This window comes from Drosophila santomea, chromosome 2L (genome assembly GCF_016746245.2).
Source record: "Drosophila santomea strain STO CAGO 1482 chromosome 2L, Prin_Dsan_1.1, whole genome shotgun sequence".
Taxonomy (NCBI): domain Eukaryota; kingdom Metazoa; phylum Arthropoda; class Insecta; order Diptera; family Drosophilidae; genus Drosophila; species Drosophila santomea.
The window spans coordinates 12,203,354-12,231,277 of record NC_053016.2 but is presented as its reverse complement, the minus strand read 5'-3'; the positions used below and the strand labels follow the sequence as shown (position 1 = coordinate 12,231,277).

The window sequence follows — 27,924 nt, the reverse complement described above, 5'->3', positions numbered from 1 at the left end:
AGCGATAAAGTTAAATGGCAGGGCCGCAAAAAAAGTGCCTGCAAATTGGCCAATGTGGCGGATACTTGATTTTTTTGTTTGCCCGCATCTTGTGGCGGTTTTTGCAATGGAGTTCTTGGGCTGAATTATAGTTTTGGCGAGGCTGGATAATTAAAGTATGGCTGCAGTTTATAATATAGCTGGTGAAAAACGATTTTCAATTATGTTCCGCACTCGAGCCTGAACTAAGAACTACAACGCTCGAGCGCACCTGTGCACGCGCCTCAATGCGCACGGCTGCGCTTTTGGCAATCATCATTCCTTCTCCATATCCTTCGATCCCCGCAGCCTCCCTTCTCGTCACTAAAGTCCTGTACCGGCCCTGTTAGTGGGCCCTTTTCCGAGTTGGCCACCTGCCATTTTTGGGGTATTAAAATTGCCCATGGATCATTTGCAATTTTAACAGTTTTTCCAGTTTCGCCCTCGTCCTTTTTTTGTTCTATACTCGAATATGTATGAATGGTTGCCATCAAGCGAAAATCAATTTAAAATATCTGGTCCAGAATAAAAGCGCAGATCCAAAATACTGAATACAAGTGGTAAAATAAAATAATTGCGTATACGCCGTGGGGGCTTAGTGATTTTTGCTGGTTTTTGGTTCAATATGAAAAGGTGGCACAAATCGAATTAGGTTTTCAAACGGAATGCAAAATAAATTTTCGTTTTGGACAAAATTTGCAGTCTACGGTAAATATAAACTGTTATGAAATATTTACCCTCATAATTCATACACACTTCGAAATATCCAGTTAAATTGAATACCATCTCTTAAATACTTATACATACTTATTTCAATAGTGTGAATAGAACGCGATTTAAGCAAGAAAGTGAGAAACGACTTATCAATTTATCAATTTACAAAACCCGTCATAGAGATGTAAATATTTAGATTCTCTTCTTTTTCAGCAAATAACCCTTTGCACTTTGGCCTTTGGTCATCACAAAAATTGAAATACAAATTTTAAATAAATTGCATACAAATGCGCTTATTCAATTTCGAAAACAACAAAGTGGAAAATAAAAGAACAAGTTTTCCACTAACCGCAAAGCACTTGACACGCTCAGCTGCTGTCCAATCTAATGGACAACTTTTTCCATTTTTTTTTTGCCCTGATGTCGGATGAAAAACGACCCGATGTGTCTGTGTAAGTGCGAGTACGTCCTGATATGTGAGTCTAAGTCCCTTAGAAATCCACTCACAGATACATAGATACAAACACAAACACAAACATACACACACACTCAGGAGTTCGGGGCTAAAACAAAACGATGGAAAATGCCAATAAATGCAAATAAATGTAAGCTTATTTCTCCTAGATGTAAGAGCCAGTTCCCTGAGCTCCGTGTGCTGGCTGCTCACTTTATCCATTCGCTCTTGGCTCAATGCTAAACCAATCAATGTTTCGTGCAGTGTAAACTGTGAGGAAGTATCTGTGTGCTTGTTTGTCCTATCTCGTTGTTGTGGGATAAGCAAAATAATGACATTCAGTTCAGAGTGTGCTATAAACAAAGCCAAGAATCTATTGGCAAACATTGGAATTACACATAAAACTCTTAGGACAAAGAGGGGGGCGTAGGGAAAGAACGTAAATAAAACAACTTTCGAATTGTCAGACCAGTGCCCTGCACAGCTTCATAGCTGCATTGCATACTATATGCGATTGATATATAAAAAACTTGATTTAAAAATTACACGTTTCGCAAATGCTTTATTTCAAAATAGCAATGTACACTTAAACAGAATTAACCGAATGGAAAAAATACAAAAACTGACCGTATATCAAACAGATTTATTTAAAACTATGTGCATATAGAGATGTAGATTGTAGATGTAAGCAGTAGATTATCGCCGGCATTTAGATCACCTAAACAGGGCGAACCTAATTAACCGTCCCTCTTGGAGGAAATATCTGTCTGGTCCTTCTTAGGAGTTCTTCTGAGCCACCTTGACGATGACGCTCTTGACCTCCGTGTAGTTGGACAGAGCGTACTCTCCGTTCTCGCGTCCATGGCCGGACATTTTGTAGCCACCGAATGGAGCCTGGGCAGCGAGGGCGTTGTAGGTGTTCACCCACACGGTTCCGGCACGCAGACCACCCACAATGTAGTTGGCCTTGTCCAGATCCTTGGTGAAGACGGCGGCGGCCAATCCGTACTCGGAGTTGTTGGCCCGCTCGATGACCTCATCCAGCTTCTTGAAGCGAATCAGCTGCTGGACCGGTCCAAAGATCTCCTCCCTGGCAATGGTCATGTCATCCTGGACATCGGCAAACACCGTGGGCTGGACGAAGTAGCCGGGCAGACCTTCTGGGCGACTGCCACCGGCGACCAACTTGGCGCCCTGTTTCTTGCCTGTTTTGATCATACCAAGGATCTTATCCATCTGCTCCTCGTTCACCTGAGGACCTTGCTCAGTGTTCAGATCGAAGGGATTGCCGACGGTGCGCTTCTTCGCACGCTCCGCACTGCGCTCGACAAACTCATCGTAGATCTTGTCCTCGACGAAGGTACGAGATCCCGCACAGCAGCACTGGCCCATGTTAAAGAACAGGCCAAAGTGAGCCGTCTCGACGGCGTAATCCATATCGGTGTCAGCCAGAATAATGTTGGGCGACTTGCCTCCCAACTCCAGTGTTACGCGCTTCAGGTTGGTATTTCCGGATGCGAGTTGGATAAGCTTGCCCACATCGGTGGATCCGGTGAAGGCCACCTTATCCACATCACAGTGGTTCGCCAGGGCAGCGCCAGTACCTCCAAATCCGGGAACCACATTGACCACACCCTCTGGGAAGCCAGCCTCCTTAACCAGCTGGGCAATGTACAAGGCGGTCAAACTGGTCTGCTCGGCGGGCTTCAGCACAATGGTGTTGCCGGTGGCCAAGGCGGGACCCAGTTTCCAGGCCATCATCAGGATGGGGAAGTTCCAGGGAATGATCTGGCCGCACACGCCCACGGGCTCGTGGCGGGTGTACGTGAAGAAGTCACCGTCCATGGGAATGGTCTTGCCATGGTTCTTGTCCGCCCATCCAGCAAAGTAGCGCAGGTTCTTGATGGCAGTCGGGAGATCCACGTTGTAGGACATGGCGTAGGGCTTACCGTTGTCGAGGGTCTCCAGACTCTATCGGAAAATATAAATTTCATTGAAAATGTAAGTATGTATAAACTATCTTTAAATTCGAAGGACATCATTAAAGGCGTTGAATACTTTTTAATTTATAAGTGTGAAAGAATTGATTATAAATGGAATAGAAAATAATCTAATACTCTGATCGACGCAATTAAGAGCCTTCCATCTCATGTCTGACTATATAGTTCTTGATACTTACGGCAAGATAGACCTGATCGCGTTCAATGAGATCAGCCAGGCGGTAGAGGAGACGACCGCGTTCCGAGGCATCCATGCGACGCCATGGAGATCCCAATCTGGTGGTTGATTATGCAATGCAGTTAACAAATATCATTAGTGAACACAACGGATTTATGCCCGAGTCCCACACTCACTTGAATGCATTACGGGCAGCCTGGACGGCAATATCGATATCTTCCTTATCACCACACTGGATTTCGGCGATGGCCTGCTCGGTGGTCGGGTTAATAGTTTCGAAAGTTTTGCCCGACTTGCTCTTGTGCCACTCGTTGTTGATAAACACCTGCAATAAATAGTTACCAGCTTCATTTAGTGCCATATCATATACACAATCTCTCATATTGAATTCATTTGGATTTTACATCGTTTTGTTGGAGTGACAATCAAGCAGCCGCTCCTCTAAATGATAGGCACTTGACTGCTGTTATTTGTTATTATTGGCTGCCGTGCGTGTTGTTCCTCTATCGCAATCGGCTGATTGTTCAGTTTGCATGACTACTTGTATCTGACAAACCCCCATCCCGGGTAATCTGAAACGTTTACCGGCTAACTGATTAAAATTGAAACGAAGTGAGCCCTCATCCACCTTCCTCATCTCGTCATCCTATTTTATACTACTTGTTTTCTTCTCTTTGGTTTTTATTTTTGCATACATCTACGTTGAATTTCACAATGTGCTTGCGAATATAAAACTTTCCACCAGACATTGCGAAAAAATATAAACATAGCGAAGGCACGTGTCGCAGTTTTTGGGGGTTTGGCTAGACGATTAGACTGGTTCGATGTGGGAAGTCGAACTTATAAGTGTGCCATGTTATCTGCCCCACTAAAGGCTCCCAAAATAATGGGGCTGCCGGTGATAAGGTGATTAGGAGTGGAAACTGCCTATGGCAACAAATACAATTAGGTAAACCAAGAGATTAGAACCTTTCTGGGGAGCAATACATTATGGGCAGCAATTTCTTGTTATGAAAGAAAATTCTAAGATGAGGGCATACTATGAAGATTGCATAATGTGCAATTCACAGGCTACAAAAAAAAGTCTTATTCAATGATTTATTCTTCGAAATATTAATATATGTTATATGATATGATTTGTTTGATATATAATATAGTTTTTGGATATGATGTTTTTATTATTACAAGCCAAAATTTTATTCAATATGTATCTTTGGGTCTGTGCATAGGAAATTGGGATGTTCATAGAATATTGGTTGTTATATTTTCTGAGAGACCTACATAAATCACTAAGAACAATTTAAAGCCAATTTAGGTACGTTGTAAGATTAAATAGAAAGAAATTTTCGCAGAAGTAGATTTCAAAGAATGGTTTTCATAGCTTTAAAGGTACTATAAAAACTATATATTTAATAAACGAGCTCATTTGAAAATCAAGTTATATCTGCCAATTTATATTTTTTATACGAATGGCATACAAATTTCCTCGAGCTAGATAAATTGCTCTAATTTCAATGGATCCCACTGAACATCTGGACTAACCGCAATTCTCTCTCAATTAATGCGAACGAACGCTAGTTTTAATTGGTGACACTAAAGATAAAAACTAAAAAAATGTCAATCGTAAAATGTATGCAAATTTCCCCAGAGAAGAATCTAAACAGCGAGGCGATGAGAAGAATAAATGATGAGAATTTGCTGCAAACAAATTTTTGTTTTGCGCGTGCGAGCGCCACTGACGTAACAAAGAAACTGGGGGAATGGCAAACAACGAGAAGCCGCAGCAGAAATAACAACAAATATAGCCGGCGAACTATGTATGTATGTGTATGTACATATGCAGTTGTTTTTGCTCTTTCGATATTGCCTGTGCATGTGTGTATTCATTTTTAAGTCGCCGGTCTTTCGATTCGCTTAGGCAGCCTAATCCCCTACATTCCCCTACATCTGGCGATAAATATTTGGTGTACGTGATCTGAATGCGGTGAGACTCGACGCTCGCTGCTCGCGTTTCGCTGATTTGCCAATTTCTTTTCGTTAAACCCGAAAAGGGGAGACTGGAGAACTGGACTCGCATATGTAGGGTATTCGAGGTGGGGCTGTGGCGCCGATAACAGCTGCAGTTGTCCGCGCCTCAAGGTCAACTTAAAAACAAGTGAAATGCTTGCTATCGAGTTCCTGTTGAGTTCTTCGCTCAGATTGCAAGTGCGATTGTGAAAACTGCCGCACTTTATTTATAATGCTTTTCACTTTTTATGCTTTCTACTTTCTCTGCTAACCCAAGGACTTACCCCTGTGTAGAGAATATCGGGCTGAGTCTGCGGCTCCGGGAGGGAGGAGTAGTTCGCAACAGCTGCTGCGAAGTTCTTGGTTTGGGCACGCAGCAGGGCACCGGTCTTCAAAACGCGCAGCATTTTGAACAGAGTTCTATTTTGTACTTTTCCGGATTGAAAAACGAGAGAGGAACGTATCAAAGAACGCAAAACTAGAACTGCGTCTTAATTGTTCAGCGGTCGTCGCGCAACTGAATCGGTTTCGCAGCTTTGCCGCTCGCGAAAACTACGTAGGAATACTTCAAGGGTCTAGGGGGGAACTCGCGCCACGCCACAAGTGCTGTCAACAGAATATAGCCAGAAATAGCTAGGTGCACTCTTATCTTCAAGATCTTCAAATGTTGGTAGCGGAATAACGAAATTTATACGGAGAATTTAGAAATTTTTAAAATAATATTTTACAATTTTTAAAACGAACTGATATACACAGCTGACCTAACTGTTTGAACTGATACACACAGCTGGCTATACAACTGAAAAGCAATTCCACCGAGTAATAATAATAATTGTACAATTAAAAGATATAGGTCATGTCAAAATCAATATATATATGAAACAAAACTATTAAATAAAGCAATTATGAAGTTATTGTTTAATTAGTACAGTATTGTTTCCATCCAAAATGTACTAATTTTTATTAAATGATATTAAAATGATTAAAAGCTAATTGCCCAACACCGACAGCTGCTGATAAAGGCAGAGCGAGATAGCTACCGAATAATCTCTTCAATAGGAAAGCCAGAAAGAGAAGGAAATCAATAAACTTCCATCGTATAAATTATCATACGATTTCGCTTAAAAGAAAAGTATTCCAGAACTTTGTTTTTCGTTTTAAATGACTTGCAATTTGTTATAATTTCAAGACGAGAGGAAATGAATTAAACCAAGTGAAATATGAGCATCTTAACTGTTATCAGGCTAATTAATAAATGTTTTAGAATTAGTATTCACAATTATCTTATATTATTTAAAAACAGAATGCCTCAAAGATGTAAATAATTACGAATGAGGTAGTGTTATTTAATCTGGTAGAATACCATGAATTAAGGGCATTCATTTGCGCAAAAGTTATTAAATAAAATTATGTGAAATGTCCGAAATCGTGTGCTTTTATTGACCGTTACAGTGATTTTTATTATGCGGCTGTTTCACTTCGTTATTTTGCTGACTTCTGAACATTTTCATCCCTTCCCATTGAGCACTCGCATAATAAAAAAATGGCTTTAGCATACTTTTCGGCTGTCAGCCATATTACGAGCACAAAATTGATGAGCGAAAAGAGGACGAAATTTATTTCAACATAATTCATTAAATGCGATTTAGGCCAATTTGTCAAAATCTTTCGAAATTTATTTCACTCGTAAATTGAAAGCTCAGCGTTGGCTGTCAAGAGAATCACGCATACGCATCGTTGGCCAAAACAGTCGAACGAAACCAATCACAGCCGGAAAACTAATTCAATACAATGCCCCTCCCCCCCCCCCCCCCCACCATTGTCCGAAAAACACATGCAACTGAAATGGCAGCTGAGTAAACATTTGCTCGACTCCCCTTCTCCCGTCTCCATTCGTGTCGATTTTCCGGCCGGAGGGGCCAATTACCATCGCCGAATCGCCCGAATAAACTTTAATGGCAATTGTTATGCGACGAAGCCGGTTATTGATGATTCTGCTGTCGCTGCGGTTGCTGTCCTCAGCTGCATGAAATATTTAATAACCGAGAGTAAACAGTTTGGCGTAAAAAATAAATTGCATTCGGACAGCTCGGCCCAGGACACGCACTTAAATGCCATCATTGATGGCTGATTGCTGGACGCAGCATCGCAGCATCGCGTCCATGTGTGGCCTATAAATGCGAAAATGAAATTTACAACAATTTGCTGGAAATTACTTTCAATTGAATTTAATTACTCCTGGTGGGAGTCGGTCGATGTTGCTCCTTGTGCTTGCTCAACTTTATGGCTGATTACGCAAATTAAGTTTGGCTTGTGTCTGTGATGGTATGGTACTATGATACTCGTGTGTAGAGCAGAGGTGGGAATATAATTAACACGCGTAATATTTGTGTGTTTCCTGTGTTTCCAATGAAATTGAACTGGCCACAGGGAAATGTACCAGGAACATTGTTTGGATTTCAAATTATAAATGAGCATAAATTAATCTTATTCCAAGTAAAGAAGATCAGCTTCAGCTTTAACACTGTTTTCAAACAAATAAATATTAATTGAATTCATTTCATTTCTGTGGCTTAAGAAAGTCATTTGTTATGCTAAAACATGGGAATTTTAGCTTAAGCCTATACAAAAAAGGCTTTGACACAGAATCAACAAAGTGAAACACTAAAAGCTTTGTTCTCACACCCAAGCATTGGAATATTCAAATCATAAGTAATAAATTGACTTTTGTTTGGTCAGCTAAAATCAAGAACCGTCAAACTGAATAAAGGGAAAATCCATCAATTTTGCGCTGTAATGATCTCTGTCAAAGGTCAAATCAAACAAAGGAAATCCTAGACCAAAATCTACGTGACCCACTTAGGACCATGGCCACAACCATAACCAACAACCCTAATGCCTTATGCTTTTGGCACACAATGTAAAAGTGGAAAGCGGAAAAAAAGGGAAGATCCGCGAAGAGCCATGGAAAATATAAGCGAAATTTATGCAAATGGCTTATGGCTGGACTTTGCTTACACTTCGCTTACACTTCACCCTTTCCCTTCCCTCGGCAGTGCTCCACCTTTTTTTATCGCTCACTTTTTCAGGGCGTCGGGTTTTATGGCTCGATATAATGGCAACAGAAGGGTCAAGCGGTCGGTGGATAGTTATGGCATGGGTAATTTGTTAAGTTATTAACCCGTAAAGCGGGAGGCATGTGACTTGTCAGATAATGTGGTAAACAACAATTATGACTTTTCTTGCAGATATGAAACCTACAAGGCAACGCTCAAGAAAATCCCCGCAACACGTCTATCCCGACTGACCGAAGCCCTGGCCAACTACGATCCGGTGCTCAATGAATACTTTTTTGATCGCCACCCCGGGGTCTTCACCCAAATCCTCAACTATTACAGGTGAGTGTCCAAGTGCTGAGACGGTCTAATTAGGCAGCTAAAAGTCAATCCGACGTGCAGTGACTGTGAATGTGAACGGGGGAGTCTTAGGCATGGTAATTACCCCATTTAATGTAGTCAGATGTAGTAAGAACGGTAAAGGGACACTTTTCCTGGGAAAATTTCATCTAAGCTGTTCTCGAGCTACCTTTGGCATTTCAATTTTTGCTATGCCCGGCCATAATTGCTCTGATTAATGGGAAAGCATATCAAGAGTCAGTTATCGTTATAGATTGCTTCATGAATAAACAAACTAATATTTTAATTGTTTCCCTCGGAGCAGAGCAAACTTGCCTTGGCCATTAATCTAAACTTTTTCAGCTGCAAAGTTTATCCAGCGTTTTTCGGGCTCATTAGCGGGCTCATTTATCTTTGCCGTGAGCTGAGCTGAGCTGAGTTGAGTTGAGTTGAGGTGTTGTCCGTTGGCCCGTTGGTCCGTTGCGATGACTTAAGTTGTTTAAAATTAATGAAAGTTTGTGTTGCTCATCACCCATTCCCGCCTCGATCCGCACCTGAAGCTGCATCTGCAGAATAAGTTGTTTTCGCATAAAACAACGCTGTCAGCATACCCACGGTCTTTCATCTCCATTGATTGGGCAGGAGCGTTCGTTACCCCATTTTCCCGAACACCCATCGCTCCAGGGGCTTTGGCCAAACAGTTTTCCAACTCAATTAACCAGGCACCGACGGCCAGGCAAATGGTGTCAAAGAAGGGCAGCAGAAGGAAAAACACTGCAACATCCTGCGTTGATTGGAAACGAAACTGAGTCCCTCCAGGGGGTGTGGTTAAGGCTAGGGGTCCTTCGGAAAACCCACCCTTCTTGGGGAATAAATGTATAATCAAATTATGCACGCACCAAATGCTCCAGACACTTTGTATGAAATGATTTTATATAGATAAGCTGCAGACGAAGCACAAATGCAGTAAACAAAGCAAAATGCGGGTCAAAATTGTTATTTATCGCTTATATAAAGATAAGAATTTGTCTTATTGGTTGAGAAAAGAATGGTTCTCTTAAGGAAAAATCAAAAATAAATAGCTGATAATTTTAAAATTTAATATTTATGCATACACATTTACTTGAATTTTACTTAGAGAATCATCAAAGTTCTTTGGAATTATAAGCTGACTTTGTACAAATGTATTAAAAAGTAAGCCTTTTTTCGTAGCTTCCTCATATTTACCTCAAATTCCTTATGCACTTAACCAATCGACATAATCATTTATGCGCATTTAAACGCGGCGACTCTTTTTTCGCCTGATCGGCTCACGAGCTCGTTGAGGTCAGCTATAAATATTGATTGCACCGGTTGCACGTTGCGTATGCGTAATATTTGTTATGCGCACTTGATAAAGGAAAACGGCGAAGAAATGCACAGGTGGAGGATTAAGAGAGAATGACAGTGATTTCATCGAAACGTAATTTGAGGACGTGAAAAATAAATAAATGGCGGAAAAGCGGCATAAAAAGTTGACCGAATTGCGGGCTTTATGGGGAAACCCAATTACCAATCCACGTGGTCGTACGTGGAGGGATCTATCGAAAAGCCATGACAATTACTGTAGTGCGATTTAAAAGATTAAAAGTAGAATGCAAGCCGTAAAATGGGTATGGATGCGAATACGAAATACCTTATGCTTTGACTAGGCTTTGGATCCTGATCGAGAATATATGTACATATACCTGTACCTTAAAAGGTTGCAAAAGTCAGGCGAACATTTTTAAAGGTCAGTCGGGGTGCCCCAGTAACGGGTATCTGATAGTCGGGGAACTCGAATATAGCATTCTCTCTTGATTTATAATATTTTTTTTGGGAATTCATGGTGGAAAATTATTTTAAGCAGCACAAAAGCTCGGTCAGCACAAGAGATGAAAAAGTTGCACCAAATATGTTGAGAACCATCACGGAAAAAGGATTGTCAGGATGGCCGCACGTGTGTGCATGTGTGAGTGTGTGTGAGTGAGGGGGTGGAATGGGTGGCAAGTGAAGATATCATCCAAAAATAAAACCAGGCAAGGACTCGGCCCCGCACTCGGCGACTGTCCGGCAGCTGATATGGCATTACAAGTTGGCCAACAACTGTGGACAAGGACGATTCCTCCCCATGTTTTTTTTAAAAACTCCCTCGCAGCCATTTACTGCAATTTGAGCACACACTTACATATCCATACACACACACTCACACACACACACGTGGGGCAGTGAAAGCATCACAAATTGTTGTTGGCCAAGAGAGAATGGAACAGTGGCCAAGGCAGCATTATGAATATGCCAACTGTTGGAGAAGGGGGTCAAGAGGTGGGTGTGGAATGGCCATGTCGGTTTCTTCTTCTCTTTTTTTTTTTTTTTATTTGTAACCAGGTGCATGCAATGCATATCCACACATTTGCCAAGCATGCATATACAAGTGATATCCCTACCAGCTACCATCACAGACTTTCAGTTGCGCAATTTGCAGCCACATTTGCAGACGTGCCGTTTTGGCCATAATATTATTCGGTCTGATGTCTAATCCCTCTGCATGCTTGGCAAAGTCCATGAATTTGTTTTGACCGGTCGAGAGAGTCGTAAATGGGAATGCTTGATGGAGAAAGCATTTAGTCAAAGGTCAGTTATGCCATAATTGCTGTGTCTTAATGAGATTCTACGCAAACGAGGCAACTTCAGGTTGAATAATTTGAGAACGAAGACTTTTGGACTTTGCACACCACTTGCTGCTCAGTTTATTCAATTTATGATCCAACTTCTTGGGCTGAAATACGTTACCAAAAGACATATAGAGGAAGAATATTTTAATTAAATTATTTCATTTTCTATCGTTGAACTAGAACTGGAAAACTGCACTATCCAACTGACGTGTGTGGCCCGCTTTTCGAGGAGGAACTGGAGTTCTGGGGACTCGACTCAAATCAGGTAGAACCATGCTGTTGGTCAACATATAGCATACATCGCGATACGCAAGTAAGTAATGACAGCACTCAATCCAGTGATTAAATTGAAAAATACTCAATTGGAAAATCTTTCCTAGAACACCTTAGCCATATTAGATAAGCTAGATATTGAAAATGAGAAGCCCACGGAGGAGCAGATAGCACGACTATTTGGCTTTGAGGAGGCACTGAGCAACGGCGAGCTTAACTGCTGGCAGCGTATAAAACCCAAGATCTGGGCCATGTTTGATGAGCCCTCCAGCTCCACGGGTGCCAAGGTGGGTCTCCCTAATTATACATATATACTACCTCTCTAATAATTGATGATATTTCGTCATTACAGATCGTTGCTGGCATGTCGGTTTTCTTTATATTTGTTTCTGTGATATCCTTCTGCCTGAAGACCCATCCCGGCTTTCGTGTCGATCTGCCCTCCGGAGTCCACGATGCCCACGGGCCAGGAGCGGGTGGTCCTCCGCACGGACACGATCCTATGGCAGAGCCACCGCAGACCCATCAGTACCATCAGCACAGCATCACGCCGCCCAGCGGCAGCATCGGACCCACCTTTCGTGTCACGAACTACACGAGCTACAGCAGCGGCAACTTTACCGCTCCCGGCCAAGCCACGCCCATCGCCACCATCAAGGGCGGTCAGCGGCAGCGACTGAAACGGAATATCAATGGCAGTATCCTGAACGAGTTCATCGAAGAGAAGATATTGGGGCACAATGGGAGGAGAAAACACGGCTGGATTGAGACCTATGGTCAGCCGCACGAGGCCTTCTTCTACGTGGAACTGGTCTGCAACGTGTGGTTCTTCATCGAGGTCATCATCAGGCTGATTGTGAGTAATCGCCAAAACAATACTGTAGTTTTTCTTACTTGCAAAATGTAGTAAGAGATAAGAGATAAAGAGGGTTTATATCTGCATCAGGTCTCACCTAATTTGTGGCAGTTCATCAAGTCGCCGGTGAATATCATTGATTTTACGGCCACTCTGAGCTTTTACACGGACGTAATGCAGCGCATGGGTGAATATACGGGTCTTCTGGAGGCCTTCTCCATCGTAAGGATTATGCGGCTGTTCAAGCTGACTCGTCATTCACCCGGCCTGAGAATCCTCATCCACACGTTCAAGGCTTCGGCCAAGGAGCTTACTCTGCTGGTATTCTTCCTCGTCCTGGGCATTGTGTTCTTCGCCAGCTTGGCCTACTATGCGGAGAAGTTACAGGTGAGGCTTAATTCATTTTCGATTGTTACTTGGGAGTAGTAAGTAGTTAAATTAATCAATCAATTAATAATATATACATTCTATTAAAACACAAGCTAATAAATAACAAGGAGAAGGTTTACATGTCTTTAGATTGTAAAGGTTTTCTTTGTTAATAATTGATTTTTGGCACTACAAAGTGATGACTACAATACGAAGTATTATATGTTTTGCTTTAGGACAATCCGGACAACCAGTTCAAGAGCATCCCGTTGGGACTGTGGTGGGCCATCGTGACCATGACAACCGTGGGATATGGCGATGTGGCGCCCAAGACCTATCCGGGCATGTTCGTGGGCGCCCTCTGTGCGCTGGCCGGTGTGCTGACCATCGCCCTGCCCGTGCCCGTCATCGTTAGCAACTTCTCCATGTTCTACTCACACACACAGGTTTGCTTCTAGCTTCTAGCCAGCGGGCTGCCTGTTTTTACTAACCAAGCTTTGCTCCTCCTTTTGCCAGGCTCGCTCTAAGCTGCCCAAGAAGCGGCGACGTGTCCTGCCCGTGGAGCAGCCGCGTCGCAAGAGGGAGCCAACTGCTCCGCATCGCGGAAGGACGAACGCCATCAAGCAGACGCCACCCACTGGACCAGGACTGGTGGCCGGTGGCGTGGGTCCAGTGGGAGCGGGAGGGGCGGGACTCGGTGGCCATGCGGTTGGTCATCCTGCTGCGGGGGTGCCAATGTTCAAGGACGCCTTCGGCGGAGCCAAAATCGGTGAGTACTGTAAACCGCTATTTCAATACCCGCTACTCGCCAAAACTCAAATCTGGATTTTGGGCAGGTGTAAATATTAAGCTGTGGAAGTGTAAGCTACAACAAACCTATTTTTATGAGTTCAAAACGAATGAAATATTTTTGAAAAATCTTATTGGTTAAGAGTTAAAATATATACTATAATATATATTATAATATATATTATAATTTGAAAAGGTTGGTCTTAGTTTAATTGAAATGCCTTATTTTTCTGTATGACTGTCAATATTCAAGTACATTCGGTTTACTTAATATATAACTCCAATAAAGAGAACTTTGGGCGAGTATAGGGTATCAATACGGTCGGAGTTTTCGACCTTCCATCACTCTTCTCTTCTGCCTCTTTCTGTCACTTTAAAATCGTATTGAATATTATTTTCTGTTTTGTTGCTTTTTCGGCCTGCAGATATTTAGAGCAGCCTCAGTGCTACAGACTAAAACGCACACACACACACATGCCGCATACATACATATGTATGTATATAACACAGATACTCACACACACACAAACACACGGATACTCGCTTTTGGTTTGCATTTCCCTTGCTGTTGGGGCCAGAATTAATTTCATTCAATTTCTTGTTTAATTATTTTATTATTTATGCACCCTTCACTGGGCGAGTCAGCTGTTATTTAGCATTTAGCATTCCCCGGGGCGCTGCCGACCCCCCCCAAAACTGCCACCTCCCACGCCACTGGGGACTTTCATGTGGTAAATTTCCATTTTACTGATTATTCAAAAGCATTGAAGGCAGGACTTTCACCACATGCGAGTGGTTTGGATGCTGCCGAGGCTGCTGAGGCTGCAGACCCCGGGGGCCGAAGGACTTAAGTGGATATATGCACTCGAGCGGGGACATGATTTCCCATTATCCTCAGCTCCCAGCAGCTGCAATTGCACAGCAAATTTCGGACTCACCAAGGGTTATAAATTTAATGTCGTCGCATGAGGATTTATAATCGCTTCGGTGTTCCTTAATGCCCACAATTCCAGCTAGTGGATATTGGCCCGTTCTTGGTTAACTTTGACGTGCTACTAAGTTCATTATTTTGACTTGAGATTATCCTGATTATTTATGGTCTTTGTGAGGGCAAGCCTACGGGGAAAGCAAATAATAGTTAAACAAATACATACTATACAAAGTATACATGAGCTTAGCTTTCTGCTGAAAGATATCAGGACAGAAATTAATGATTTGAGTATTTTATTATTTTTTAATCATTTTTACTTATCTACGTTGCTTCTTATTTTATAACGTGTCGCAGATTTAAACGAATTATAAATGTATTTTCGCTTGCACCTTTGTTTCAATTCAAATTTTGTATAATTACCCTAATCTTGTTTAATAAAATTTACGTATTTACCCATTCGAAATGTTTATTTCATTAATAAAAACCCTTTGCTTTTGGGGGCTTTACGAAATTCTTTTGTGATTAAAATTATATTTTTGGCTGCCTCAAAGCCCTTTATTCGAAATTGATGTTGCTGCATATGGTTCTAAATCGAATTAATCCCCTTTTTCGTTCCTTAATGTTTGTGAAATGTATTTGTAACTGTTACATTTTGTGTGTGTTGGTGTAACAACGTGTAATCGAATGCGTGTGTTGTATATGTGTATCCGAATGCAAATGCATCCGTCCGCCGGTCGGAAATCCAGGCACCGTGAACGTGAACGGCGTCAATGTCATTGGCCTGCATCCTGCGCAAAGGACGACGACCACGACCACGATGGCGATGGCGATGAATGAGGCGGATCCGACGCCGCTGTCGGCGTTGACCTACCAAGTGCCTATGCTCCAGCCCACGCCCCCGCCCGCCCACAGTCACGGCCACGCCCATGGCCACGCCCACGGCCTTGGCCCCGCGTCATCGACGGCGATGACGTCATCGGCATCGCTTACAGGCTCAGCTGCCTCAGCAGCCGTTGCCACAGCCGCCGCAGCCTCCCCCGCCGGTCCCTCGTTCATCAGTTGTAAGTGTTGTTCCGTCTTGTGTCCTTCTGTCTATCCGTCTATCTGTACATCCCCCTACTTTCTACTTTCTCCACCCACCTTTCTTCTTCTTGACCCCCTGTCCTTGTCTTGGCATGCTGCACGTGCACAAATGTTTGTTAACCATTTGCAGACAATTTCTTTATTTGCCTGAGAAAGCACTGAGAAAAATATGCATATGTATCTCTATCATTTTGTCTCTACTGTTATCAAAAATTAAAATGTAAAAACACAATGAATATTTCGTAATGAAGATGGAATGTATATTTTTGAAGCTAATTGGATGTTCATTTTATTTTTTAGGTATTAATGGTTTATATAGGCAGTATAAACTATGCAGACTTTTTTATTATTTTAGCAGTTAAATTAAGGAATATCTTTACCATAAAACTCTGGGTGTACTTTTCTTTTATTGTCCATGTAGAATACTCTTATGGCTCCGGAACAATTAGTCCTTTGGGTGGGGAATCATCTGCTTGATGTCATTGCCCTTCTGCTTGTTAAAATTTATCGCATGCTATAAATTTCACCCGAATGCTATAACTTTGTCACTGCGAGAGTTAGTCAATAAAAGAGGTTGCAACAAACACAAAACGAGCAAAGGAAGAACTTTTTATGTTTATTTGCATATTAAAAGCTTTTTGCAAATTCTTTTTATATTCGGCATTTAACTTTAATTACAATTTTATTATGCTAGGCGAAAATCCTTTTTATGTCATATTTCAAAAGGCCAAACCGGCGCAAACGCTCTATATGCTATCGCCCACACTGAAAGGCACTCGAACATATATAGAAATAAAGTTCATTTATCGTCAAACAAATTGAAAAACTTTTTCCATTTGCTCGCCAGTACGCCAAAGTGCTGGAAAATAGCCCGACTCATAAACGTACGAAATTCAATAAAAAGTGTAAAAATATGAGAAAGGAAAACCTGTCGAAAAATGTGTAATGAAAAGAACCGGTTCAAGAAAATTCCAGCATGATGTGCATTTTAATTAAAGCCACAAAAGCTCAAGTGTGCAAGCTCAAATCTCGACTTTTCTTTTTTCCTTTGCCCAGGAAAAATAAGGACCTACTCAAATGGGAAAACGGAAGGCAGTTGGGGCTCTCAAGGCGATTAATTCCTTGAGCCAGTTGTGAGGTTGTGGGCAAGGGAAAGAATAAAGACTTTTAGTCCAAAAGTTGAAAGTTGCTTAGTTGAACTCACTCGGATGTTGGATACTCAGGACAAAAGGGCTGGGGTCCTTTGGAGAAAGTGTTAAAAGAAAAAGGAACCATAAATGCTAATTCGAAAAGGAGATGAAAGTTTTAAGTTGTAGTTATACATGGAAAGGGTTAGAACTCAAACTTTAATATTATGGCGATTTGATTGCTGTACATTTAGAACTTTACTACTTCAATTACATCGAATAATTACATTTAATCAAATAAATACTATTAAATTTTATTCGTAGTAGGGCATTATCAGCAGTATGAGGATTTAAATTTTAGATTAAAGGTAACATATATATAAAAACATCTTTTTATATAACAACACCTCCAAGAACTACCTACGGCCGAAAGAATTCGCACTTTTAGCGTCAGTCCAAAAATGTTTTTAAGATGCTTTGTAAAAGGTATTTATTAATTGTTTTCTTTGTTGTTTTGCGGCTGCTGTTTGGCTGTTGTAGGGCAGTTCACACGTAGCGAGACATTTTATAAGCCGCTTGGCGAAGCAGCTGGCCCCATTTTTTCGCTAAAAAAAGGCAATGAGAAAAAGAGTTGCATACTTTGGCACGTTCCGAGTTCCGGGGCAAATGAAATTTCTCAGTTTGCCGGAAACGCAGGAGCGGTGACATTTGACACGGGTCCTGTTTACCACCCAGCTTTTCACTTTCCTAAGCTGCTTTGCAATCTGGCGAGCTGCGGAAACTCAAGGGGGCAATGCATTTGCTACCCACTTTCGGATGCAAATTGCAGGGCACACAAAAATAGGAACTAAATCATTAGCAGGCCAAGTGGCCTGCACTGACTGGTGCTACTTCTGTGCTCCTGTAGTGGTCATTTACCAGAAACACACCCGTGTACAGAAGGAGCGGCTTGAACGCTTGAACAATTTATGGCCACAGTGGGTGAGTGGCCAAGAGTGAATGCCAACGGCCAGGAATTGGCCAGGAATTTCAATTAAGGCAGTGGGCGCCAATGCCCACTCACCTGAAGGCATCTGTGTCGGTGTCTGTGGAAAAATCCCAACCCATTTCTCAACGAGCCTCACTTGCTGAAATTTCTTTTTGCTCTTCGCACCGCCAAGTGCTCTGGGAGTACGGGCAAATTAATTTTAATATTTAAATTTGTTGCACCAGCTCAAATACAAAGTGCAAGAGTAAACCAATTTTCACGGCAACAGCTTCTTCTCAACGACTGTCAATTATAGTTAAAAGTTTCTCTGAAGTGACGCTCCTTTGAAGGATTTTCTATTGGTTCACTTAATGGTGTTCCTTTAAATTATATGTACGGAATGTCTCATTTTTCTTTTACAAATTCTTTGATTCGTTGTTTGTACCCACGTATTCATTGCCCGATAAGTGTATTTATTTGAATGCCTGTAGCTTAAATATTGTCTTCAAGAAAATGTATTTAAATTTATTTTCCTTCGAAACTCTGTTTGCATAAAGTTCATTTGTAAATTGAATTTTCCTTTCTTGCAATTATGGATAGCTAAAAGTTGTCAAGTGCCTGTTGATGGAAATGCTGAAGTTGTATATTTTATGCCAGCGTATTTATCTATAGATATATTAAAAATGATTTCACAACTTTTCACTTTTTTTCTTGTGCCTTGCCGCCAACTTTTTTATCAGCAATTTTTAGCTGCGTGTGGTTTTTAAGGTTTTGTAAACCAAGCTACCAAAATCTTGGGTTTTCCATTTCCTTCTTCGCCATTTTCCTTGCTTTCGTGTTTGTTTTCTTTTTTCGGTTGTTTTTGGGGAAAACTTTGGCCCTGGCCCTGGCCCGGCCACCGTTACATTGTTTGCTCCGACGGCACTAACGCATTTTCCCGGCTTTTCCGGCCGCCTCCTCTGACTTTGCAGCGGACTACTTGAGCGTGCCGGCGGTGCAGAGCCTCCAGCCGCGGGCGGCGACGACTGGCCACGACTTCATGCTGCCGCTCCAGCCAAAACTTCTGGGCCCCCTGGGTGAGTTGATGATGGGATTCCTCGTTGCCTGCTCGCCTCCTCGCCATCTCGTCCTGCCATCAGTTCTCCGCCTCCAGCCGGGTTTTTCCCCATCCGACCACGTTAGTTGAAAGTTTTGCGGACAGATAATTGCTGGGCGGGGGCAGCGGAGGCGGTGGAGGCGGTGGAGGCGGTGGATGCGATGGAGGCGGAAAAGGTGATACCAACGCAGTTGAACCCACTTGTAACCACACACATAGTTTGAGAGCCATTGTATGGCCAGGACAATGGTGCTTGTCAGGTCGAGGGCAGGGTGTCACCGGAAAGTTTTCACATCCTTCCAAAGCCATCGCACGCAGAAATACGCAGAGCTTGGGATCGGGGAATATTCAGTAATCTGTTTAATTAATTTTAGTAACAAGCACTTACTGGGGCTTTTTTAAATTTGATTAACTGTCTAACTTTTCGGTCTCGCAATTTTGCTTAAAACGGATTCTGTGTTAGTTTGAAGAGCTTAAGACAAAGAAAAACAAGAAAGAACGCTATAGTCGAGTTTCCCGACTATTAGATACCCGTTACTCAGCATTTAAATTTAAAAAGTTTTTTGGCAAATCGACAGAAATTTACAAGACCAATACAAAAATGAAAAAATATCAAAACATTTTTCAAAAGTGTGGGCGTAGCAGCTTTTGGCGATTTGTGGGCGTTAGAGTGGGCGTGGCAAAAAGTTTTTGGCCAATCGATAGAAATTTACAAGAATAATACAAAAATGAAAAATATCAAAACATTTTTCAAAGTGTGGGCGTGGCAGTTTTGGCGGTTTGTGGCGTTAGAGGGGCGTGGAAAAAGTTTTTTGGCAAATCGATAGAAATTTACAAGACCAATACAAAATGAAAAAATATCATAACATTTTTCAAAAGTGTGGGCGTGGCAGTTTTGGGCGGTTTGTGGGCGTTAGAGGGGGCGTGGCAAAAAGTGTTTTGGCAAATCGATAGAAATTTACAAGACCAATACAAAAATGAAAAGATATCAAAACATTTTTCAAAAGTGTGGGCGTAGCAGCTTTTGGCGGTTTGTGGGCGTTAGAGTGGGCGTGGCAAAAAGTTTTTTGGCAAATCGATAGAAATTTACAAGACCAATTCAAAAATGAAAAGATATCAAAACATTTTTCAAAAGTGTGGGCGTGGCAGTTTTGGGCGGTTTGTGGGCGTTAGAGTGGGCGTGGCAACATGAATCGACAAACTTGCGCTGCGTCTATGTCTCTGGAGTCTGTATGCTTAATCCTAACTTTCTAGCTTTTGTAGTTCCTGAGATCACAGCGTTCATACGGACGGACAGACAGACGGACAGACGGACAGACGGACAGACGGACAGACGGACAGACGGACAGACGGACATGGTCATATCGACTCGGCTATTGGTCCTGATCAAGAATATATATACTTTATATGGTCGGAAACCCTTCCTTCTGCCTGTTACATACTTTTCAACGAATCTAGTATACCCTTTTACTCTACGAGTAACGGGTATAAAAAGAAGGGAAGCAAATATTTGATGCTTGCAAAATTTTCGAATTAAAGTTAGCAAATCCTCTTACATTTTGACATCAGAATTGATTTTAAACTTATTTTATTCATTGTTATTTTATTTTTCCCTAAAGTTAACGATATTAAAATAGGGTTTGAATATAGAATACTGTTGATTAGCCTGCAAAGCTGCATTTATGCATACAGCGGATTAGCAGTCACACCAATACTCCATACGACAATCAGCTTATTTTTCAATTTAATTAATTAGATTTTACGCAACGTCCTCGTATCGCCCATGGAAGCACATTTTTATTTGAGAGCAGGGTACCGAGTGCTTCTACTCCCGCATCTTTCCCAGTCGCAAGAGCCCAGGACACTGGGAAGCGGAAGTGATGGGGGACGCGAAGTGCTGGCTCATTCACTTGAAGTCCTCACAGATGCCTGCACAATGTGGAGGCGATAAACCAATCGCCGACATGTCCTCGAATGCACTTCCGCTTCCGTGTCCGCATCCTTCAGATACTTTGCAATCTGAAGTGTTTATAGTTGCCATCTCTTCTGCTTTCTCCACTCGACAGAACGCAAGGATCAGCATCCGCTGCAACTGACTGCCCACAATTTGGCCTCGGACACGCACCAGCTGATGTACTCCGGCCACGCCCACTCGCAGCACAAGGTGGGCGGTGGGGCAGCGGTGCTGAATGTGCCGCCCACGCTGAGCATGTCACACACCCAAATGCCACCCGGCATCGCCAGCATGGGTCAGCGGACGCCCAATCTGAGTTTCCGGGCCGCTCACGGGGCGTCGTCCCAGGTGGCCACTCTTCAGCAGCCCATTCCACACGCCCACGCCTGCCACGCCTCCACGAACTGCAACATCAAGATTTCGGTTGCCTCCGCCGCCGGCCTCTCGATGGGATGTCCGGATGAGTTTCGGACTCCCAAGGTGACGCTGCTGGACGATCTCAGCGATGATGTCAACTCCTCGACGGACGACTGCGGGGACTGTTGTCTGGTGGACGACAGCGATACCTACGAGGGCACCACCATCAACAATGGTCCGAGTGGCCAGGAGAACGGAACGGAAGCCATTCGGCTGGACGAGGGTCTTCTGGACAACGATGTGGAGGATGAGGAGGAGGACGGCGAGGGCAGCGGCGTGGGTGGAGACAGCGGCGATAGTCTCGGCGGTATCTACATTGGTCCTAGGCATTGATTGCCGGACATTGGATGGGATTTTCGCAACTAAAACGCACTTACCAACTTCTGACAGTACTGCCTAAAACAGCTCCAAAACTGCGGTAAAAGTAAGCAAAAGGAGGTTAAGGATTTAAGTTGGAGAATTCGAAGAGTATGTGTAATGTGTATGAATGGTTTAATGCAGTGTGCTATTGTGACTGCTGAATGCAACTTTATCTGGCTCAAAAGGAACACAAATTCTTTGCAAAATTCTTTGGAACTTTAAAGCCAAGGTCAATCATGCACAAGCCCAAGCCCAATTTCATTGTCATTGGTCATTCAAACTATCAGTAGCTCTATTACTATTACTTTTATCGATTTCAGCTATTGCAGTTATTCCAAAGTACGTTATTTCTTTAATCTTCTTAAGTAATATATAAAAGTTAAGGTCATGGCCAATTAAACAATTTACTTTAAGGATTAAGATTAGCAAAGTTAGCTATGTGTTTTCAAACGTCCACTCAAGAAAAACTATTTGAAAAATCGCGTTCCCAAATGTTATACATTACCAGAGATTTTAATGCTCTAAAAGTCGTAATAAAGAAAGAATTTCAAATGCTTTTTTCAAAGTTTTCGAGAAGAAGATTGTGAGGAATAAAATATGTTAGGTTCCCAGATTTGTAAACTTTTCAAGTTAAATTTAACGCCACTGAGATAATTATCCATTAATTTTAAGATGGGACACATACTTTCGCAACCATTTATCAGCACTTTTAATCAATCTTTGTCCTCTACTCACGCCATGCTATAAACAACATTCCTTGTCCGGCCAAGACAAACATCCGTAACATTTGTATCAGTGTCCTTATAACTGTCATGTTGACAACTGTCATTGGCAGCGTGCATGGAGGATTGTTTGCGTGAGTGTGTGTGTGCAGCCGGGCACGTCCTGGCAAGGTCCTGCAAACAAAGGAGTAGTGAGTCTGCGAATGGACGGAGGTCAGAAGAGAAGTTGCCCGCATACAAGGCAAACATATCGTCCACATAAATGCGACCACTTGTGTGCAGCCAGTCAGAGATAGAGCACCACCCACTTTCCATTTCCCAAGCACTCCCATTTTCCTGTCCCGTCAAGGTGTTTATTGTGCAAATCTTGGGGCAAAAATTGCATGGCCAACTATAAATTCCCACACTTGACTCTCACGCTCCGTTTCGTTTGCCGGATCAGACCCTGAATCATGGCCAAAAGTGTCACCGGGCTTGTTTATCTGACACATTGACTGCCACCATTTCAATGAACTGGCGGACAAAAACTGTGTCGACAGGACGCACACAAAAGGCGACGACAGCCAAAAACTAAAACGGCAACGACATTCGTGTCCTTGCTGTCCTGACCCATCCCAACCCATAGCAAATCAGATCCTTAGAGCCACACACTTTCACCCACCACGATGGCGACTTGTGTGGTTGACCTTGTAAGTAGTTTTTTGCGGATCCCTGTGTCAAGTTTTCACTCTTCGACATTTAGTTCCATAAATGTTAATTGATTTATGCATGGAAGCTGAAGAATGAAAGAGCCGAACGCAAGGAAGTGTAAATATTTGGGCATGACGGTCAAGAACTAACCAAATGTAAACGAAACTGAACATAAGGAAAGACAGTAGCAAACATATTTGACTTTAAATAAGGTTCAATGGTAATTTTTGGTCCAATATTTATAGTTTTTGATGTGCTAACAAAATGATTAACAAAATGACGAACAATTTTGATTCAGATTCTCATGTAAACCAAAGATCGTTGTAAGTCTAGGTGGCAAATAGATGGAAATGTAGATTTTAATAGATATCATGCCCAAGCAAAAAAGGTGAGGGATGTGATTGCAATTAGTCAGTAAAGTAAAATCCGCTGGTCTGAATGTGCGTCGTTCTAAATTTAATCTTTATTACCTAGCTAATCTCAGATAAAAAGTTAAATAATTGCCTAATTGTTGTGTAAGGGTATTCCCGGATTCGGCTTGCCGATTACACCTTTTTTCTCATTAACATATGGATTCATTACTTTACATTGTATAAGAGAAATGTTGCTTTAAATACCGTTCCAGTTAGAAAAACACATATTTTCTTATATTACAAAGCGAAAATTCGGTATTGGGAAAATTCGCAAAAGAGTATATAAATGTGTATTGTTAATTCGTAAACCAATTTTTAACTAAAGGTTACATTTAAATACTTTTACATAATCTTAATTGAGAACGGAAATGAATCTTTTGATATAAAAGATACTGCTGCGAACCAGTGCTCGTTGAAATAACATTGTTTCAATAGGAATATAGTTAGTTTAAAAAACACAAGTGAGATACTAAAATAATATTAAACTTTTGCCTAGCAAATAACTAAGTTTAGACCGGTCAATGCAGAAAGAAAAAACATTGCATACAGAAAATGATTAAAGAAATAAATCCTTTTGAATGAAATCACCCACCATAGACAGGAAACAAGAGCCCGGCTGAAAGTAAATTAAAAGAATTTTGAATGCATAATCTGTGTGTATATAGATAATCTGAAGAACTACCTAAATCTCATTAGTTAAATGTCGAGAGCAGTGAAAAAACATTTCTACAATATTTACTGTAAGTAAAGTGTCAAGAACAAAATGAAAACCAAAACTGTTTACAAGCAAAGCGAATTTTAAAATGTTGAAAAAATGAGATCCGGAAAAGTAAACGATAAATAAACAAAAAAAAATGTGGTGTGCAAAGAAAAAAAATTAAATTTTAACAGAAATAAAAATTCTTTGAAAAAGCACTTAATATTTCAATGATTTCTACACAAAAACCCATCATCATCACCAACACCACACGTTTTTCAGCCAAACCAAAACACGTACCGCATTTTATGCTAATCAAACCGAGACGAGAGGAAAATTCAATTTTGCCACCGCCCAAACATAAGCCACGGCCAGGATTTTTAATTTAAAAGGGCCAGCACGAGGTCCTTTCCCACAAACGCAATCCCAGAGCAAATGCGAGTGCGAATCCCGAATCCCGACTCCCACTCACATTTCATTTGGTTGGGCCATAAACAGAGGATCAGCTTCGAGGCCGCCCTCATAAGGCCATTTAGGTTGAAATTTATGCTTGCCACCTCTGCAGTAAAATGGGCCAAAAACACGGCCAAAAAATACCAGCGCGCCCTTAGAAATGGGAAACTGCAAGTGATGGCGTCTAATATAGACACTTAACCACTTACAACCAGGCCAACTCACACACACACACACACACTAGCTCGCACGATTTTGATACACGTACACGCAGTTGGCACATCAAAGCGCAAATCCATTAGGCCTTAAGCGGGAACCAGGTGCCGAACTATGCGGGCGGAAATCCAGTTTATGAAAGCTAGCTGGATGCTCTGCTGCATGGTTTAAAAGGGGTAAAAACATAGAACAAGAGTCACTAGAAATAAACTAAGATTTTTGCATAATTTGAATTGGTTTCAATAGCCAAGTTTTGGGCATCCTTGATATATTAAATATTTACGTACTGCACAGCGTATTATATAGTTCCAGTTCATAAGCCAGAGAAAGGGTATCACGTGAAATCCCACGCCTGGCATTGAAGCGGGCAAAGGAAATCACAAAACCAGCTACGTGAGTCCGCTGCAAAGGCGAAGAGCTTATCTGCAGCCCCGGAATTCAGCGTACGGAGTCCCAGGAGGAGTGTGCTGCCGTAGTACGGCAAGAAAAACAGACGGATATACAGGATAGAGGAGAGTCGTTCATAAGCGTGGTAAGATTAATGAGCACCACCTGCCTGCAGACAAATTATATGGCATAATTCAGCGTGACCCGCCCACGGAACATATTCCACGCGCGCTCATTCTTTCAGCCAGGTTGAAATGGTGTTATGGCCTTCTCATAGGTGTGGCGTAGATCCCCCATCGTTAAGTGCTGGCAAATTTATGCAAAATAAATTATTTGCCAGTTTCAAGCATGCAGGAACAACGTGAAGAAGAAAGTAAGTGAATGTTGAGTTAAAGCGAGGAAATGGTGCAGACCCATCTCCCGATGGAATCCAGCATAAGCTGCTGATTTATGCCTGACTTGATAAAATGTCGCATATCCGGTTCCGTCTTTTCTCAGTCCCAAGCAAAATGAAATACAATTTCTTAGCTTCTGCTCTCTCTCCTCGGCTGCTCTGCTTAAATTTTCTGGGAAATGGCATAGACATTTGGGGTTGGAAAGCAGCGATAAAAGCCAGAAGAAGTAATCAAAGTTAGCATATGGCGTCTATTGCTGCCCAGAAATGCACGGCAATCTCCAAATGTTTCCCTGATTGTCTGCAACTCGTCTGACACTCCCATTTTTATTCATTTCCAGCTGTCTTATTGTGTGTATTTGGGTGTGCTCTTTCCCTTGTTGTGTGAGTGTTTCTGATGGCCACACACACACACAGTGAGGGGGTGTGGCCAACGGGGCGTATGAGAAATGCTTCTTTCGATGAATGAGCGGAACATCTTATTCTGTTTTTTCGGGATGAAACTTGAGCTTTTCGTCAACACAATGTCAGCATTACAAGTGCAATAACTTGAAAAATAATGGATGCCATTTTTTATTACGTAAAAAACGACTTGGCGCAGCGCAATTAATATTTTTAAAATTTTATTAACATTTTTGCCAGAAAATAAGATCGTTATAGGAAAGAATACAACATTTTCATTGTCTGCTACATAGCGAAAAGTATACAAACTGCCATCGATGATTTCCAGACTAGTCACAGCTTTCATCATCATCCGATTCACAATATTTACGAGATGCCTTTCGGCAGTTGCGCACTTTCCCGGCCAATTGGCATATCTTTAATGCTCGACGCTTGCCCTTCGTGTTCATGTCCATGTAGCAGCGGAACATCCGCCAGGATACGCCCATGGTGGCTCGCAGATTGCGGGAAAACTTCCTTATATAGTACATGCCGTCGGTGGCCTTAAGGACATACCAGAGCATTGCTCCGCTAACCAGGCTGGTAATTAGTCCCGAAAGCCAATATACAAAGGGCGAGGGTCGGCAGCTGCACTGCATCAAACTCAGCATTTCCTTCGTCAGGCTGAACAGAAACCTTTCCAGGCCACACCAAATTATGATGGTGCCCACCTCGGCCATCAGAATGCATGCCACAATCTCTATCAGGATGCGCCAAAAGCGGGTCATGTGCATAAATCGTCGAGGATAGATGTTGGTGTCCCACAGGAAACACAACGTGGCACCCAGGAATAGATAGCTGGCCAAATCTGGAGCCGGCGAACAGCGATCCTGCGGCTGAGCGAAAAAAAAGTAGCAGCCCATCAGTTGGCATAAGGCCGCCAGGCCCACAGCCAGGATTTCCATTTTAGACCCCTTATTTTTCTTGTTTTTAAAACTACTTGTCAAATTTGTTATATTTATAATACGTAACTAGATCTCACTTCGTGTTGTAGTTTGGAATTGGAAAATACAGTTTAAAGCAATATAGTTATTGAATAAGAATTAACTAATCAATTTCCATGGATAAAAGCCATTGGCACGGAGGAGACCCGTTGTTTAAGTACCTTTAAGTGCAAATTTACACACTTGCTTTAACATGATTGACAATCCCCAGGTAATTAGCATGCTCCAATCAACAGCAGGATGCAAAGCGTCAGACGAAACCCTCTTCAAAGTGGAGCTCATTGCAATTAATTAGTGTTTGTCAGCCCATACAAATCGGCACACACTCAGCCGGGCGGACTCAACGCACACACAATGTGTGTGGCAGGCCTTGACAGAAAATTAGTTTACCGACCCGCCCACTAATAGTCTCCCTATTACACGCTTATCTAAAATCGGTCGACAGACAGACAGACAGCCATGGCGCAGGCAGCCATCCAAAAAAGTGCCAGCAAATTAACATAACATTTACCGCAATTAATCAAAATTAAATCGGCTCCATCTGCCCCAGCTACTCAGATGGTCATGTCAATGAACCGCATGAACAACCCGTCTACACAGTGTCCCCCAAAAGTCAGCTAACAACCTCTGTCTCCGACTTCTTGTTGCCAACTTGGCTGGGGGTGGTACATGAATGGCTACCTGGTGGCCCACTGTGAACTGGAATCTATCAAAGGCATTGGCATTGGCTAAGTGAAAGTGGCTGGCTTTGACAGGGAGAAAGACCTTTTTGCCACGGGCTGTGTGCCACAGTGGTGTACGCCAATGTTATTTGAAAGTCTAGGAAGTCTACCCGTGGTATATACAAATATATATAATTTGAGCAAAGGTCAGGAACTTACCTTTG

At 42.2% G+C, this 27,924-nt stretch overlaps 3 protein-coding genes and 1 long non-coding RNA gene across 8 annotated transcripts in view; 1 reads left to right on the top strand and 3 right to left on the bottom strand.

The window, feature by feature from the left end:
- LOC120447028 (potassium voltage-gated channel protein Shaw) overlaps positions 1–21,654 on the top strand; it is a 41,220-nt gene extending 19,566 nt beyond the window's left edge. Inside the window, exons 3-12 of one of the 5 annotated variants that reach the window (XM_039628362.2) lie at positions 8,620–8,769; positions 11,640–11,772; positions 11,840–12,019; positions 12,085–12,588; positions 12,679–12,975; positions 13,194–13,403; positions 13,474–13,726; positions 15,424–15,738; positions 18,826–18,930; positions 21,017–21,654. In XM_039628362.2, coding sequence (XP_039484296.1) covers positions 8,620–8,769; positions 11,640–11,772; positions 11,840–12,019; positions 12,085–12,588; positions 12,679–12,975; positions 13,194–13,403; positions 13,474–13,726; positions 15,424–15,738; positions 18,826–18,930; positions 21,017–21,654 — 2,785 coding nt within the window. Of the gene's footprint in view, positions 1–8,619; positions 8,770–11,639; positions 11,773–11,839; positions 12,020–12,084; positions 12,589–12,678; positions 12,976–13,193; positions 13,404–13,473; positions 13,727–14,171; positions 14,231–15,423; positions 15,739–18,825; positions 18,931–21,016 lie in introns of those variants that run through there. The other 4 variants (XM_039628371.2, XM_039628388.1, XM_039628380.2 and 1 more) reach the window with 4 other exon arrangements.
- LOC120447044 (aldehyde dehydrogenase, mitochondrial) lies at positions 1,721–6,119 on the bottom strand. Its single transcript, XM_039628411.2, has 4 exons — positions 5,656–6,119; positions 3,541–3,689; positions 3,366–3,462; positions 1,721–3,157 (listed from the first exon to the last, which is right to left on the bottom strand). Exons 1-4 carry the CDS (start codon positions 5,776–5,778, stop codon positions 1,964–1,966), a joined length of 1,563 nt encoding a protein of 520 aa, XP_039484345.1. The 5' UTR covers positions 5,779–6,119; the 3' UTR covers positions 1,721–1,963.
- Positions 21,597–22,770, bottom strand: LOC120447054. The gene is made up of 3 exons (XR_005615908.1): positions 22,642–22,770; positions 22,417–22,577; positions 21,597–21,734 (listed from the first exon to the last, which is right to left on the bottom strand). It is a non-coding gene; the product is annotated as an uncharacterized LOC120447054 (long non-coding RNA).
- A 3,498-nt stretch (positions 22,771–26,268) lies between these two features.
- Positions 26,269–27,068, bottom strand: LOC120453000. The gene has a single exon (XM_039637507.2). It carries the CDS (start codon positions 26,997–26,999, stop codon positions 26,385–26,387), a length of 615 nt encoding a protein of 204 aa, XP_039493441.1. The 5' UTR covers positions 27,000–27,068; the 3' UTR covers positions 26,269–26,384.
- Positions 27,069–27,924: the final 856 nt, after the last annotated feature.